Below are 17912 nucleotides of genomic sequence, written 5' to 3' on the forward strand. Positions count from 1 at the left end.
GCAATGAGAGCAAAGGGTGAGGGTGTGATGAGAATTACATGTATAATTGATGAGCCAAGCCTGTCTGGATTGCTGAGGGAATCAATGATTTAGCACCGGTGGAACAGAACGCCTCACTGCAGATACACACCACGCACTTCACATCTTCACTGTATTACTACTATATCCTTGAATATATGACTTCATAAGACAAGCTGTCTGCTAGCCAGTGCCTGGCCACGGTATTTCTGAGATTATTCAAGTGTTGATTAAAAAAAAAACAGCAAAATAATGAGCTTATAAGAGCTAGATATTCAACTGGTTAACAATACTGGTGCAGCTTCTCATGCCTCACCCAGCTCATACAGGCTTGACAGGGAAGTGTATGACTCACATGTGTTGGACAAATGTTTACATTAGATTTGAATTCTATTATGTAATTGTATTCCATGACAAGTTATCAAGGAGTGGGACAACCACAACGAACACAGAATTAGGAGAGAGGAGAGGAGAGTCTTACGGCGTGGAGGTGGCAGACTCCCCCTCGCTCTCCTCGGCAACGCTGGTATAGAACTGTAGCAGTTCATCTTTCATAGACAGGTCATGACGCAGCTGAGAGACCTAAATATACATGTACAGGTGTGAGAACACAGAGAAATGAGGACAAAGGAAGGACAAAGAAGTAAAACAAGACAGACAAGAGTAACTTTAATGTCATGCAAACCTATCAAAAAACCATAGTGCAATTGTAAAATTGTAAATAAAAGTAATAAGCAGCCACATTTTGATGGGTCAATACACACACACACACACACACACACTCTGTCTCTGTACCTCCTCTCGTATGTGCTCCACTTGCTCCTCCAGCAGTTCATTCCTCTCACTGAGAGTTTTGTTTTTCTTCAGCAGTGACTGGCCGATGCGAGCTGCTAACTCCAAGTCACGCTCTTTCTACACAGGAACACACATTTGATCAGTTTAGTTTATTGTTTGAAATGCAAAAAAAGTCAGTTTGTGGTTTAAGAGGTGAAAGACATGGCAGCCTAATGATTAGAGAACCAGGTTTAAAACTCAAAGAAGAATTTGAACCACAGAAAGGGACAATTTTCTGGTAGGTATTAAGTGCCGGAACACCAGGAATCTCCTACCACTTTTTCAAACTGTAATTAAAAGCTTGCTGTGAGCCTTTTCAAATGCCTAAAAGACATTCTCAGCTTGATTTGGATATCAGGTTTTTATGACGCTGCACTATCAAACCTGCTGTGCCGGGCTGTAACATGAAGCAGCCTGTCTGAACTATCAGATCAAGCCTCACAGCCTGTTTATTTTATTCTAATTCATTTTACTAAGCGTGCTCTGACCTCCTCCAGCAGTCGAGTGACAGCGTCGATGTCGCTGTAAGTCTTTGTCATCTGGCCCACTCTGTCAGCACACAGCACTGTGGAGAAACACAGCAAAGCAGACAGACTTTAAGCTGATATCTGCACACCAAATCTCACCAAAGTAGGTCACTGTACATTCAGTGCACTTGCCAATAAACAAGGCCATAAACCATTTGTTACCATGTAACACCCAAAACAATGACAACTTCTCTAGAACTGTAGTGTCAAGCCCCTATTAAGACAACTTTTTTTTTTTTTTTTTTTTTTTTTTTTTTTTAATTGTGGTTTATTGGGCTGAAGACTTTTGATGAAAGATGAAATTTTCTGAGACTCTGAATTCTGATAAAAGGACTGAGATGGGGTGCCTTTGGTCTGGCTTGTATTTAGAGGAAAAGTTTGCAATCTGTAATGTTTGATAGGCAGTGAAAAGTAAGAGATACATTTGGCTTAATGGATTTAAAAAGCTTTTAAAAACTTATTTTCTCACACACAAGTAAAACTCTAATATCTTATAAGGAGTTCATTTCCATATAATTAGTTGTAATTCTGTGCTATCAAGAATTTGGTGGCTATCTTAGATTTTGAAATGATATCCAAGACTGGATTATGCAAGTCCGTCTTATATAAACCTGTCGCCCTGCATAATACTGAAGGTGACATACCTGACAAAAACAATAATTCGCCCAACCCCGCTGTATTCTCTTACTCCTTCAACTTATCTGCAGTCTTTATGCCCTTTCTTGTATTATTACAAGTTCAATCAATCATATCAGGTTCCTGAGAAGTCCACACCCTCAACACAAGGATTCCTTTACACTGACCGACATTCAGGCCCACCCTGTGCAACCTACCAGGTGATTCAGCAAAGTTATTCAGTGCAGACACAGTGGTCAATGCCAACAATTACACCCACGCATTCCTAGGAAAAAAGCACCAGGACTGGCACAGGTTCACTCTCTGGCATCACATGGCAGCGCAGTTGAGCAAACCACCAGCCAATGGTAAATCAGTTTTTAACTAAGAAAGCCTAACTATCTGGGTTACTAAACATTTAAAGGGGTATTTAACTGATTTGTCAACTCTTTAAGTATAACTGAGTCCCATGTTGATTTTCATTGTGGTCCTTAGTTCATTAGATATTTGGCTGTGGCTGATTTGAGTTTGTGCAAAGTGCTATTCTTTTGTTTATGCAGCTAAAACCGCTGTGGGAATGTATTAGAATAACTGGATATTCAAAGTATCATTGAATACTACTGTGGCAGAGGTCTACCATATCATCAATAGTTCATCATACTTCTGCTTGACATAATGCTTGGTGAAGTGTCCCTTTAAGTTCCATAAACTGATAAAAAAAACAGCTTGTCATACTGTACCAGACAGTATGATATGAGTTATTACAATAGTGAGCAATTTATAGACACTTTCCACATTGTATTTCTCCATGAATTTGGAAGCCGAAACCAAACTACAGGTCCATACAGTGATGATGACACCGAGGCCTCCCAGAGTGGAAACAATGCAAAACAGAGTCGCCCAATGCAAACAACATATTTTCATGTCATTACAGCACTGTGATAGTGTGCAGTTGCTGGAGAGAGGGCCTTTCATGGCCTAAGATTTAGACAGAGATATGTTAATCAATAGCAGCCATGATGCTGTTTCCCTGTTTTTAATCTAAGCAAGGCTGAATGAGCATGCATGCCTCTGAATGGCTTGACAGGAGCATTTGGTGATTAAGTGCATGGGCATGGAAGAGGGAAGATTATTCACTTTCTACACCATGATGCTGCTCGCTGGTTGGGGATTTGAACCTTTGAACCAGTGACCTCCCTGAGGCAGTTTCCAGCCTGCGTCTCCGACCTCACGGCTTTCATTTCCCTCTCTAGACCCATCACTGTCAAATGACTGTACAGTACAGATGACAACCATCTGTACTTTGCTGTGTAGAGTTTTTACTAAAAAGTTAAATCAACTGAAATCGATTTTAATTTGTTTAAATGTAGCCATATGTTCTTGCTTGGTCATTAAGGGACATTTACAAACAATTAGCTGTTCACATACAGTATATCTTGGGTCTAGTCCCAGTGTGATCTGTGATGCAGCATTAAAAGAAAAAATGTTGACAAAGAGGTGCAGGCAAGGCAGATGCAAACAAAACCGGCACCAGGCCTAAGTGAATGATGTTATGTGTTATGTATAGTTTGCATGCTCTGTTAAACCCTGTAAACACCGTAATGAAAAAAAAAACAACAACAAAAAAAAAAAACACACAGGCGGTGGGGTGTAACCACGGAAACAAATGACCATAGTGATCAACAGGAAACACAAGACGATAACACAAACACAAATATGTTCACTTGCTTGCTTCATTTACGTCACTGGCCTATAATGAGATTGTAAATTTGATAGTGCTTGGAGGAGCCCATCTACCTGCCTTTTCTGTGTGTGTTTCCTGTTAATGGTCTTGGTCTAATTTGTTTACATGGTAACACCATGCCAAAACTGGATCATTAAGACCATTAAAGCAGGACAGCCTAAACTAAGGGAGGTGTATGTGTTAAAGCATGTTTGGACCATGTTACATACTGACACACCTTGATAATGACAGTGGACTGGCATTGTTTCACTGATTAAGACAGTCTGAGGGCTGAGTAGTGCCGAGAAGGTTTAGTGGTTCTAGGATTTCAAGTGGGGAAACTAACAACATCACCTCTGTACATGAACAACTCATATTTAAAATATAAAAGATTCATGCCCTTATATTCCAAAGAAATCTCATTTGCCGGTACCAACAATCAAATTACAAAACGTGCAAATGCTAGAATCCCTTGCTCAGTCTGTGAGACAGCCGGACAAAGTGGAGGCTGTGATCCCTCATTGACTTAATCTCTTAAATTCACTTCAGACACAAAGGGGTGACACTAATAAAGGAGAGGGCATGGGTTGCAGGGAGATTTCAAAACCTTGGCAACTGAGAGAAGAGGATTTACGCAAGAGGAGGGGTAACTCAATCCTGAAAGGCGATCCGGAGGGTGTTCCTCATGCTTTGTACGCTTAAGACAGACACACAGACACAGACAGTTGGGTGGAGGATGAAGGAGAGAGGAAGGTCAAACTTCACAGTTGTATTCATCAATGCCAAACTAAATCAAAACTAAACACGCTACATTTGCAATACTAACTGCACTATACAACTTTAGTGCAGAGTTCTGAGCTGAAATGTGATTAAAATTCAGTATGAGCCTATTAGCAACCATTCCTAGTTTGCTGTGTGTCCGATATGAGGCAGCAGGGGGAGAGGAGGCAGACTAATGATCCTTCCTGCTACTGGGCAACAGACAACACACAAGTTCAAGGACAACACAAAAACTCCCACAGTGGACAAAAGGACCCTTGTGATGCATCAAGCAAACACACATCACATGATATTATACAAAATTACAACTATGAAATAATGTCTTTCCTGCCATAATATATCATGTTTCTGAGTGGCATGTCCTGTGCCAAACACTTGCTTCTTATCAGGAGTTATACACCAACCATCTTAACCCTCAAATGACCAATCAAGATTGTGTTTTGAATGAGATTTTCCTCTTTACACATTCTTATTCCATGACAAACCCTCACTATACTGGCTTTATTATCTCTCTGTTGATAGTATCGCAGAGGAATGTTGCCTTCCCTGCATACGACTACACCTTTTAATGAAGCTCTAAGACTGTATAAGAAGAAAATGTACATCTGTTTCATGGCTGCATAGATCAGTATGGTTACATGTCCCTAGGGGTAAATGGCAGTGAATAGAAATGTCACTAATTACCTTTTCAAATTAAATAACGTCATTACAATTACTGATATTTAAATGGGCTCGTTACTTATTACTTTTGTCTTGATAGCAAACACATCCTATCCCATCCACATATTTTTCAGTTTATGATTAAAAGTCACGTGACCTTACGGCAGTGCAGTGAATGAGTGAATCAATTAATAAGCACTGATTGATTGTCGACCATTGCACACAATGGCAGACAGTTCAGGCAAAGTGAGCTTTCTGTCCTGGAAATATGGACATTATTTTTCACTCCTCGAGATCAAGGACAAAAATATGGTGGTGAGCTGGTGTGAGAATTTTATACGCATCAAACCATAGTATTTTAGTCTTCTGTTTATTTTCTCAATTAATCGATTAGCTGTTTGGTTCCTAAAATGTCAGAAAATGGTGAAAAATGCTGATCTCTGCTTGGGCAAAAATGCTGACCACAGCCCAAGGTGATGTCCTCAAATGTCTTGTTTTATGCGAACCAATAGTCACCGACCCAAAGATATTTAGTTTACTACCACTAAGGACTAAAGAAACCAGAAAATATTCACATTTGAGAGGCTGGAATTACAGAATTTGGAAATCTTCTTAAAAATGACTCAAAACGATTAATTGACTAACAAAATAGTTGGTGATTAATTTGATATTTGGCAACTTGAAATATTGTTGCAGCCCTACACAACACTGCTAGTGACAGACAACATCAAAACACAACCTTGCAATCAACCCTTTTTTCATCTAACACATCTGAAAATGTCACATAATGGTAATAGACCAACACAGAGCCCTGGAGTGAGTTCTGGGACAAAGAGCCAAGGCCATGTTTGAATATGTCAGTCCAGACATGAGACTGAACACAAGCACAATGGACTAAAGCAGCAGGGCAGAGCCACAGGAGACAGGATCCCAACACAGCACTAAGACAGGCATAAAATGAGGAGCCTAAATGAAACAGAAGTGGACTGTTACCAAAATATTGCCTGCTGGAATCCCTGGCCTGCCTGGAAAAATAAATGAGTGATGTGCTCACCTCTCAACAACAAGCACTGAGATGGTTAGTGATCAAGACACCTCAAACTGTGTCCAGTGGACAACAATAAAAGACTGTGACAATATATATTTGGCTCTTAGTTCATCTGACAGAACCAGACTCTGAGGTCAGCACTGTTGGTTTTTTCCTCACTATGTGATGTACATCACATTCACAAAACATTTCACACACCACTTTATAGGTGTTCACTGACCAAAACCATAGTGGGGAGCCAAACTAATGTATTCCTGTACCCAAGACAAGACTACATGAAATTCAAGTGCAGGACTGCATGTACACTGAGCCAACACAAACAGAGTGGGAGGGATCAACAGACAGAGCCCAAGAGAGCATGTTTCCTTGATTAAGAAGACCACAGACTACCTTCACACAGAACCTGCTGCTCCTCATCCTCCTCCTCCTCTGTGTTTGCATAGCTGGGAACACTGACATACTCCTCTTCCTCCTCATCGTCTTCTTCTTCCTCCTCCTCTGGTTGGCTGCAGCACTCCAGGCTGCTGTCAGTGCCAGGAGAAGAGGGCAGTGCCATGCTCCACCCTGGACACCACTGCTAACTACTGAGCCACACAGCCTGCAGCTGCAACATCACCGCTCCTCCCTCGGCTGTGTGCGCCTTTGTCTGTGAAGTGTATGTTAATCTGTAAATCTAAGAATGTGTGCCTGCATGTGAATGTGTGTATCTATGAAAGTGTTTGCTCCAAAGCCAGAATGTGTGCCTTTCTCACGAGACTTGTGTATGTCTTTCTAAAAACTGTGTTGTGTATGTCTGGAAGTGTTGGTCTGTCGAGGTAAGAAGTGTCTGCTGCATGTCTGTGTGTAAGTGTAAGTCTAGCATTTGTCCCCTGTATTGGCTCAGTCAGTTGACCAGGTAACCTAGCTCCTCCTCCTATTCTGTGAATGGCTAATAGGGCAGTGTGTGTGTGCCATTTTACTGTGATGACGTCACTGAAGGAGTTGAAATGGTACAGGCCAGCACCTACAGGAGCAGACCAAAACGAAGTGAGACACCCGTTTTTTGGGTGGGGCTCAAGTAGGCCTACAGTGAAAGTGAGTTCCTATGCAACCCCCCCTCCAGTGAAAGTAACTTGGTACAGCCCTGCTCAGCCTCTATGGCAACAGCAGCGCAGAGTAAACCACAATAGAAGTGCACCTGTTTCAAGGGTGGGGCAAGTTACAGCGACAACCTTCACAGGTGAGTGTTTTGACACGTGGATAACCTGCTCTGGCCACAGCAGAGAGACAGATAGAGAGAGAGAGAGAGAGAGAGAGAGAGAGAGAGAGAGGGAAAGTGGAGAGAGAGTTGGAGGAAATGTAGATAAACGTAGGGATATTCAAAGGATGACTCAACATAAATCATGCTGTAAAGCTCTGATAATAGACAAACTTCTTTAACAATGATTAAAATAAAGTCATAATATTTTCATATTGCCTATCTACTAATTTCTACTTTACTTTAATCATTATTAAAACGCCAATATAAAGTAGAAGTAAATAAAAACATCTCTGTATCTGTAAACACAGCTATACACTTGCCACTCTGTCCTTCCATCCACCTTATAATGTGTCTTACTGATGTTAATCAAAATTACATGACCTGTGCAAAAACATATTTAATCGTTGAATACAAGGCATCCTTGGGTACCGATTGTGAAAAAACTTTCAAGCTGAAGTTGTCTCATTATAACAGGTATCCATTGTACTGACTCCTGGACTGCTGTCTAGCTTATGACGACAAGTACCTCAACAAAATTATCAAAAGTTACATACAGAAACCATTATAATAAAGACTAAGTCATGTGCACCCCCAAACAATAACTTTAACTAAATAATACAATCTCAACCAGTGTTATTTAAAAATGACTTATTCAAATGATAGCCTTTACTGTAATACCTAAAACTACAGTAAAAACTGGAGTTAAAGCAGCGTCTTCATTACCAACTATTGAAAAACAACCTGAAAAATTCCTACAGTCATTTATTGTCTTTACCAGCTTTTTCCTAATCAGGGTCACAGCAGGCCTATCCCAGCATGCACTGGGCAGAGGGCAGGGAAACACCCTGGGAAGGTCGCCAGTCCATCACAGACTGAAACACAGACTGAAACAGACTGAAACACATTTACACTGTGTTTGAGACCGAGCTAATTTTTAAAATCCCCATTCCCCTGATTTAGGACTGTGTGAGGAACCAGACAAACACACAGACGAGACCAATGGGAACACACACACACACACACACACACACACACACACACACACACACACACACACACACACACACACACACACACACACACACACACACACACACACACACACACACACACACACACACACACACACACACACACACACACACACACACAGAGCCTGTAACTTTTTTGTTGTGAAGCAACAGACCTGATCACTGAACCACTGTGCCACCTGACCTGAAAAATACTGGTGAAAAACACACAAGCAAACTAGCACTGCAGGATTGAATCACTTTACCCTCTCAAAAAACAATCTGTCATAAATCTGCTGGCTTCAAAATGATTTCTACAGCTATTTTAAATGACACCTGATGGGTTGTGGGGAACGCCTTGTTAAGTGTTGATTTGATTTGAACAACAGCATAGGACCTTTGTCCCATCCATCATTTCCTCTTTCTTTAAATAAGCCAGTTGAACATTAGTGGTTAAGCATCAACAATCTATTGATATTCATGTTTTCTCAGCCATAAAACAATCAGCACTCCCCAGTGAGCAAGTTCTATGATATGGCTGCCTTATTGCTCATTTGCATCTATTAAAAAGGGAAATTCCTGGCACCTTAACAAAAAAAGTTCCTTTAACTTGCATTGCTAATTTAAAATGGTAAAATTACCCCCAAATTTACAAGATATCTCTGACTGTACACACTGTAAATCTTTACTTTTCCATCTGCGCTAACCTAGTCAGACACCACATATTTAAATATGGACAACATCAAAGCTGACCTTGTTTCAGCTCATTAGCCCCTGCTTAAGCATTACAATCACTGTAATTGGTCTGAAAACCAATGCCAGCTTTGTGTCCCGCTGCATGCTTGAGTAAGTCCTCTCAACAGGGTCCTCAAAAACAAAAGACACCATGACAAACATCACTGACTGCCTCTCCCACTCCTCCCTCCCAGTCTGTTTCCCCTGCTCCCCTCCTGCTTTTCTGGTCACACTCACTCTATACACTTCTCCACTTGTTTGTCTTCCTCTCCCCTCATGCACTCTCGCATTCTCTCATGTTTGGTTTTTGCTGATGGCCCCTTTAGTTTGTTTTTGTGCAGTATGTCTGAGGGGGAAAAAAACACAAAAATAGACAAGGGATATATCCAACTTATATTCAAAGCAATGAGATAAAATAAAAACAAAACATATATGAAATCTGCTTGAACGTGATTAATCCACATAGCTACAATGTTTCAAAGCCCATGTTTGGCACCCCAGCCCCAATCCTCTGTCCTGTTAGCCCCCCATCCATCCACCATTCATTATTGAAGGCCTCTACAATTGCCAGGGAAAATTTGGCAGGCTGCTATCGACAAGGGCAGCATAGAGCAGCATGCAAATCAATGGGCTAAATATAAGCCAACCTACTTCCAAATCTCTCTCTCTTGTTCATCTCAGAATAACAGCAAACCAGCTGCTTCCTATTTCTGCCTCTCTACTCCACAAGAAGATCTGTCACACAGACAGCACTTCCCCTGTCGCCTGGCTATTTGATCATTTCAGCATCAAGCCGGATAGTAAAACTTAATTCTTACTGTCTAGCAGGAAGCTCTCCTCTCCAAAAAGTCAAATTTCCAGGGACTGGGGTTCAAGTGTAGGCTAGCAGCCAAGTCCCGATCATTCAGCATTACTTCAGAGTGGTGGTATAAGCTGCATAGCTAAAATGAAGGAGGCACTGAGTCCTCCAACACCATCTGAAGCAGTTACATAACCACTTCTGCAGGGCATTAAGACTTACATGCACACTGTAGTTCACATAACAACTAACAGAATGAATCAGTTCCTCTTCCTACATCTATCACGCCTTCACATAACATAAGCAGTTCTATTCTACTGCAATACATAAATCAGTGCACCAATAAGTTCATGCACACTTTCTCTGCCAAATAGAACACAATTGTTGAGGGTGATCACTGTATTAAGTGAAATGAATCACATCATGGACCTTGGGGCTTTATCTCTATTACCGAAAGGGGGACTGGGAAAAGGAAAGAGAGAAAAAAGACAGAGGTAAGAGGAAGAAAAAAGAAAGGAGATAGAGGAGAGAGGAGGGAGAGAAGAAGGAGGAAAGAAGGAGAGAGCTAGAAGCAGTGCCAGAGAGCTGGTAATAAACCAGCCACTGTGATATAACCTGCTGCTAGTCGCATGTCACATGACCATGCCCCATCAGTTCCCACACATGTCTGAGCTGTGTGTGTTGGATGCTTACATGAATCATTACAACACAGGTTATATAGCTATTATCAAACAATACCACAGGCTGTCGAAACCAATTGAGATACATCTTTTAAGTGTGGATAATTGCACAAAATGCTATGATAATTAGACAGGTTGTTGAGCCAAAATCCTAGATGTGTAATATTGCAGCTCAACTTTGTTCATATTACCTCCTTATATATAGCCCATATATTACTCACTTTTTCCATATCAGTGTTGTCTTGCCAAAGGTCATTAAAGGTCCCTAAAAAGCTTTAAATGCAATGATATGGCGATTATTTCATTGCTTCCACTTTTCTGTGACCAACTTATGTTTTCAGCAACTATTAATGCCCACCTAGCCTGTATCATCAGCTTCTCCCTGGGCAAAGGAAGATGAACCGCCTTTCCACTTCCATCACCTGCAGCTAGTCACATAATCCGCTGCTTGGTCCTTTCCAGAAGCCAGACTGACTCAGCTGCCACACAGCATGTGTTACGACACCCATCCAGCAGCCTCTACCTGCTGTAGCTACAGCCTCAACACTGCTTTGTTTGCCTATGCTGCAATATCTGCTGTAACGTCCCTTTTGATGTGAATATCTGTCCACTTTACTGGATACTCCTGGGTATGGAACTTTTTAACTCCAATTAATAAACACTTCCCCTTTAATAGTTATTTTTATGGGGAAAGTAAAAGAAAATGATATGTTACCTGACCTCTATCCATTTTGCTCCTATTATTTTGGGGGGAAATTGTTTCCCTTCTATCCAACTTGTTCGATGTTGACCAATCAGCTGTGACCTTTGCTGCAACCATCATCTCTCCTCACTTTCTCCTGGCTCTGAGTGTCACCACAGGACATGATATGATCCCACCGCGCTCACTGAAGCAGCACGGCGCTGATGCAACCACACGCTACAGCTGACACACTGTTCACACATACCTACTGCAACATGTACACATGCTATCCTCAAGGCATCTTTGACATCTGTGTTCTCTCATTCCAAAATCTCCAGCCCAACATAGCTACAATAATGATGACACTGATGCGCTGTGCAGCAAACAGTTCTCTCAAATGTGCCAGTTTACAGTAGTTTCTACACGGCTCTTGTTTTCTTTGCCTTTTTCTATTCACTGCGGCAGATTTGTTTTGATATAGCAATCCCCACTGCATACACATCTTTGTGTCTTAACATATTCCCAGCTGTTTCAGTTCAACTAGCTGCATTTTGCCTTGACAAGCCCCGGGATGACTCAAATTTTAGTTAGACTGCCCAAGGGAAACAATCTTGCGACTGTTATCTCCACACTGTACATTCCCCATAGCACCAGTCCGGTAAATTGTCTAATTTGGTTTGATTGGACTCGGCCACAGCTAAATGCATCAAACCTGAGCGAGCTGTAGTTGGTTTTCTTACCATCAGTGCACTCTTCATAGTACCAGTCCAATTCGTAGTAGTCTGCCTTGACAAACCTCTGGCCTCTTGTCTGGACTCGTCTCTTCATCCTCACTGCTCTGAAATGCTACGCTGTTTCCAAAGCCCCAGCGTTCTTAGCTGTAACATCCCTGGCACATGAATTGTCCCAGCATGCTTAGAGGCACAGATCTGTCATTGGGGTGGTATCACCACTGATAGTGTTAGTCAGTCAATTCCAAGTTCTGCTATTCCAGCATGCTTTGCAGTCGTCAGCTGGCACAAGGTTTTGTCCTGCAGTCATTGTTGGTGAGAGCATGGTGAGTCTGAGCATATGTCCTTTCTGTCCCACACTCATTAGCGGCAAACTGCCGGTGTGTTACACTCCATACTCGCCCAGACGCTGGTACGGTGGCAGTTTTTCTTCTAACAGCTTTGTTATTCCCATCCTGATCAGCTGTCAGCAGAACACAACAGGTTCATTATATGCTCCTTTTGTCATCCTTTGGTGCCTCATCTCTTCAGTTAATATTGCCAGTTGAAAGCCGTCAGTGTCTGCCAATCTGTTTTGTCTCTCTGTGCTACTGTCTGTACTCCCTTCTGTCCATCTTTGGATTTTTCCAAATCAGTCCCTTTCTGTTTACAAGCATGCCAGGTTCTGTCCTCCTATGTCTCAGTCTATTTATAGGTCTGTCTATCTTCCTGCCAATTTATCTTCTTATGTTCCTGTCTCCCCGAGGTCACATTAACGGCTGTCTTCTCTTTCATAACGTCTTGCTCAGTGACAGCTCTATCTCTACACATGGACCACCGCATCTCTAACAATGACACCAAAAAACACAGACAGACAGAGAGGAGAGAGAGGGAGAGAGAGAGAAGTGCAGCAGCAGTCACGGGTTTTGCAGCAGAAATGATGATAATGATGACTCAGATGGGTGGGCGGGGCTACAGGACACACACAGCCAATCAGAGGGAGCAATATCACCGGCCTACTCCCGCCTTCCCTCTGCACGTCAGCATCCTCTCCCACTCTTATCCTCTACTTTGTCCTCTGTGTGGTTGCTATAGCAACAGGCTCAGACTCCGGCAAGGCCAAGCAGCATGTAAAAGCGGTTGGCAGCGCAGCGCTGTAGTGTTGGCAGAGATGACGTTGTCAGCTAACACACACAGTCTGAATGGGTAGAATACGGGCAATTACGGTCATTTTAGCTGGTACAGCTAAGATGGCTGCTGGAGAATGATGTCAGGAAAAAAGAACATGCAGTGTGCATGGAAGTCAAGCTGATGTGTGATCATCAGCAACATCTCTAAGTACATTTATATGTGTTGCCCATATTATATTCATTTCAGTGAGGATTTGACGCCAGCTTGTCTTGCTGGGTGAAAGCAGGTTGGAGCTAACAGCACACCTACATTACTAGCTGAGAGGCAGGTGACCTCAAACTGCTTACTGGGAGCCTGCTGGCTTACACAATGAGTGTGGCTGATGCCGTGTGAAAAAGCAGCCCGTGCTATCATGAAGACTGCCACACAGTTTCAAACTAACAGAGCCGCAAGGGTCATACATATTCTGCATGTCAGAACACAGTTCACCAAGGATTACTGGATGAATATAAATTAATAGGCACTATATGGATAATAAGCACCTTAGAGGGATGTTGCATTAGCTTTTTTCACTGAAAGTCACAGTAACCAAATCCATAATAATACTATAATTAATACTATAATAATAAAAATACTAATTCTGCCCATAATGATGTAAAAATAAAATAAGCCTATATCTTGTATGAGAAAATGATGGAAATCACCTCTGTTCATCCCATATGAATATATTAAAGTATACTGTATATATCAGGAAAATGATATATAATGACTCTTTCAACATTGGTCTTTTTTGCTGACAGCTTCATATATGGATATATATGGATCAGTGTTATATTCCATATGAATGAGAATAGAATGGGGTAATCTATTTCAGGCTGTCTGATTGTCTACCAATCAGACAGCCTGTCTCATTTTTTCTACTCTGTCTAGCAAGCCATGTGGGTGTGATGTCATCACAACATGGAGTACAGCTGAAAGGCTGCTTTCCTATTGGTCAGCTGACTCTGTGTCATCACACCCGAATGCCACCTCCCTCTCTGATGCAGCAGGCTGCTTACTTAACAGATAAATTAGCAAGCACCCTTGGATAGGGATAATATGTGGTTTTCTACGGTGACGCAACAGTCTACATGTTACACTGTGCATTCAAAACACTCTCACACATTTATCCAGTCAGGACTCAAATGGCCACTGAGGGTAAACATAATGAAAAGGTAAAAGGTATTACGGAAAGTTCTACCATCTCTGATTAGTTGTATGTGGTGCACTCTGATTTTTTATCTTGTCACGGAGCATATGTCACCTGACCTCAGCACCGGGCAAGGTCATGGAGAGGATACACTGCTGCAGTCATGGTGAACATGATATCACCCAGTATCAGTGCATCAAAATGCTGCTCACACATCATAATCAGTAACACAGTGGATAATAAGGATCAAAAGGACTGCTGATGATTAGCAAAATACCCCATCCTCGTTGTCTCATATATTCCTCATGGAGTGCAGCCTTTTTACTTCCTCATAGCAGGTGCAATGTGACTGTGCAGACACGGGGCATTCGGGTCAATTTGTACCACTCAGTAGCAACTATTTATAAGCCCCGTGAACTATTTTAAGAGGTGTTTTACACTGACTCACAAGCAGGCCTCAACATGAACCAGAAGCTCAATTATTGATGGGAAAACATCCACTTTACATTCCCTTGGTTTGCTCTATGTGTGTGTAAGTGCATGTGTGTCTTTTGTCTGTATCTGTTTGTGTGCTTCTTTGTGTCCATGTGTGTATATGTGCACATAAGTGTGTGTGTGTGTGTGTGTGTGTGTGTGTGTGTGTGTGAGTGTGCGTTTAATTTACAGCTGGCATAAAGGTCAACCTCTTGGACTGCTTTTCGTTTGATAAGACAAGAACACACACGTGCATACTTAAAAACAAAAAACGTCAGCAACACTGCCGTATCAAGTTGCAGAGGGCCATGTGAGTGCATGTGTGTGGTGAGAGACAGACTGACACACACACACACACACACACACACACACACACACACACACACACGCCAGGTATGTTTGTTGTGGCAACCCTGGCCAGCTGTCATTCTGACACAGACTGGCACAAAGCCGTCAGCAAGCTCAAGGTCAGTATAAATCTTCAATCTGAACTCCTCATTGTCACTCTAAAATCACAGTTTCCTGACCATTAAATCTATGTATCCATCATTAGTGCAATAGTGCAATTAGACAAAAAAATTGGGGTTTGGTGTTGACAAGGCTCAAGTTGTCCATGAGGCTCAATCAACCTCATACTACAGCTGTACCTGCATACTGTGTAAATTCTGCATCTGAAAACAGTATTTGACCAACTTACAGAAGTATTTGAGGGTCTCCTCTATCTGTTGGGTGGTGAGGTCGAGGGCAGCGTCAGAGGAGACGAGCGGCGTGTGCAGCCAATCATCCTGGTCGTAGCCAAAGATGGTGTCCGCCCTCAGCCGGTAGACTGGCAGCTGCTCCTCCAATAGGCTGATGATCTCAAGCTCCGGCAGATCAGTATTGTTACACACATCTATTCAGAGAGAAAGCAACAGAAGACAAGCAATGATGTATTTATTACTTCTATTTAGCAACATCTAGTCATGATAAAAGGGCATTATCTAGATGCAGTGGAGGCGGGCAATACTGCCCTCAGCAGGGAAAACTACTGGTGAGTGGGACAAGAGTGCAAGTTCAAGTTAATCTTGAGACCCTAATCCGAGTTGCAGTCTTAACAACAGTTTACAAAAAACGCGACACCCCATAAATGACACCAAAAAATCCCACAAAACCCCATAAACCAACAGGGGAAAAAAGGAAAAAATCTTGGGAAGGACAAAAGAGAGAGAGAAGCTCCTTCTAGGCCAGCCAGAAAATCACTGTGGATAACACAGAGCAAAAGTGCAGTAAAATGAATAAATAAATAAATAAATAAAACAGTGCTGCTGCCATACTACTAAAAAAGTACTGATACACAACTGTGCCCATCTGCACTGTCTAAAAATGTTGCATGTACAGAACTACCTTCCCATTTAGAGCATCCCAAATTCAGTTTAGCAAAGAAAAAAAATAGCTCTGGGCATTTGTGCTTAATTAGGAGAGACCATTTTCTTTCATTGTAAAAGCATCATAACACTTCTAATGCCTCTGTGTAAGAGAATAACCTGCAGTCTTTCGGAGCTAATGGTACACAGCTCCCTCTGGTGGCACAATGAGGAACTGAAAATGATTACTTAAGAGTGGGGCTGTGAAATGTGACTGTTTTGCTGACATTTGATATTTAAAATATTCCATGCTTACATGAGTGTTAATACAACAGTGTATATGTTGTGTGAGAATTTGTGTCACTTGGTTGCCATCATGTGTAATTGTAAAGTCAGGGGAAAAAGCAGTGTTTCTGCTTGCCTTATAAAGACATCTTTATGCGAAACTCAAAGATGAACAATATGGTTAAATAATGTAGCTGCAAAATTATTCCTGATTCCTGATTAATGGGAATCAAGTTTGCATCATAATTTTCATTTTCAGTGAAAGAAACTATTTAAACTCCAATGACAGGCCAAAGCAGGGCTGTAGCACCATAATACTTTTATGTATTATATTGCAATCTATGTATTATATTACAATATTGCAATTTCAATAATATTTCAATTAATTCTTCATCCCTTCTAAGATGTCAGACTAATGCAGTACTAAACAACATACTAAACTAATGCAGTACTATGCTGTGTCTCTTCGGTATAAATATTAGGAATTTATTGTGTATGCTAAATTATGGAATGTACAGACTGACTTTCATTAAAAACTTCTCTCGCTGATCTGACCTATCCCTGTGGAGAAATGACTTTTTCTTTCCTCCTCTACAGGAAGGTCAGAGGTCAGAGGTCAGAGGTCAGACTTGGCTACACAACAGCAGCCCTTCAGCTGGTGGGGGTTCAGCGTCTGGCTACAGAAAACTTCAGCAGGGAGCTAATTTGCAAACACAGAGGCCTGAATCAGGGTCCTGTGGCTGGAGGGCAGTCTTTCTGTGCCCTGTGCCAACCTGCTGCCCAGGAAAACACAGCCAAGTCAAAGAAAGGGTCAAAAGTATGCTGAGAAGCAGAATTACAGTGACAATCTACTCAAGTGTGGCGCCGAAAATACTTGAAACTATTTCGCTCTTCTCATTGTGACATTTAAGAATATACTGAATATTCATGGGTAAAAACCAAAACAAAAATCACTGTCTCAATATCACAAGAAGCCGTCATTAAAGGTTAATTTCAATATTTTTCGCCCTGGGCCCATTTTTTCCACCTTTTGGGATCCAAATAACTTATAGGAACAAAAATATCGGGAATAGTCCAGTAATGAGCAAGAATCCCCCCAGGTGGCAGCCGCAAAACAGGCTGCAAAGTAATCATCACAGAGGGCAAGATGACCTGTCGAAATTTGTCCCCTAAAAATGCTGGTTTTCCCCACTGGCTGGGTCAGATTGTTATTGTAAATGTCTGACAACTTTCGGGAACCCAAAAGGTGGAAAAATAGGGCCCAAGTTTAAAAATACTGGAATTACTCTTTAATGTGAAAGACATCGCTGAGTTAGTAGTGCTGCCAAACTGGTCGGCAAACTCACTGCACTCCTTCACAAGGTCAACAAGAGCATTACACTGAAACCCAGTGAGTCACACAGAGAGCCAAGAGTTATGTGCTGCTGTG

The 17912-nt window shown here is 41.8% G+C and overlaps 1 protein-coding gene across 5 annotated transcripts in view; it reads right to left on the reverse strand.

Annotated features, from left to right (window-relative positions):
• Positions 1–17912, reverse strand: part of trak1a (trafficking protein, kinesin binding 1a) — a 49349-nt gene that overhangs the window by 20199 nt on the left and 11238 nt on the right. For 3 of the 5 annotated variants that reach the window (XM_030071873.1, XM_030071870.1, XM_030071874.1), the window contains exons 2-5: positions 15553–15747; positions 1341–1417; positions 814–930; positions 500–600 (exon numbers count right to left, since the gene is read on the reverse strand). In XM_030071873.1, the coding sequence (XP_029927733.1) occupies positions 500–600; positions 814–930; positions 1341–1391 (269 nt within the window). In that variant the 5' untranslated portion in view covers positions 1392–1417; positions 15553–15747. Of the gene's footprint in view, positions 1–499; positions 601–813; positions 931–1340; positions 1418–6595; positions 7054–12091; positions 12244–15552; positions 15748–17912 lie in introns of those variants that run through there. The other 2 variants (XM_030071872.1, XM_030071871.1) reach the window with 2 other exon arrangements.

The sequence above is a fragment of the Myripristis murdjan genome, chromosome 16 (genome assembly GCF_902150065.1).
Source record: "Myripristis murdjan chromosome 16, fMyrMur1.1, whole genome shotgun sequence".
NCBI classification, from domain to species: Eukaryota; Metazoa; Chordata; class Actinopteri; order Holocentriformes; family Holocentridae; genus Myripristis; species Myripristis murdjan.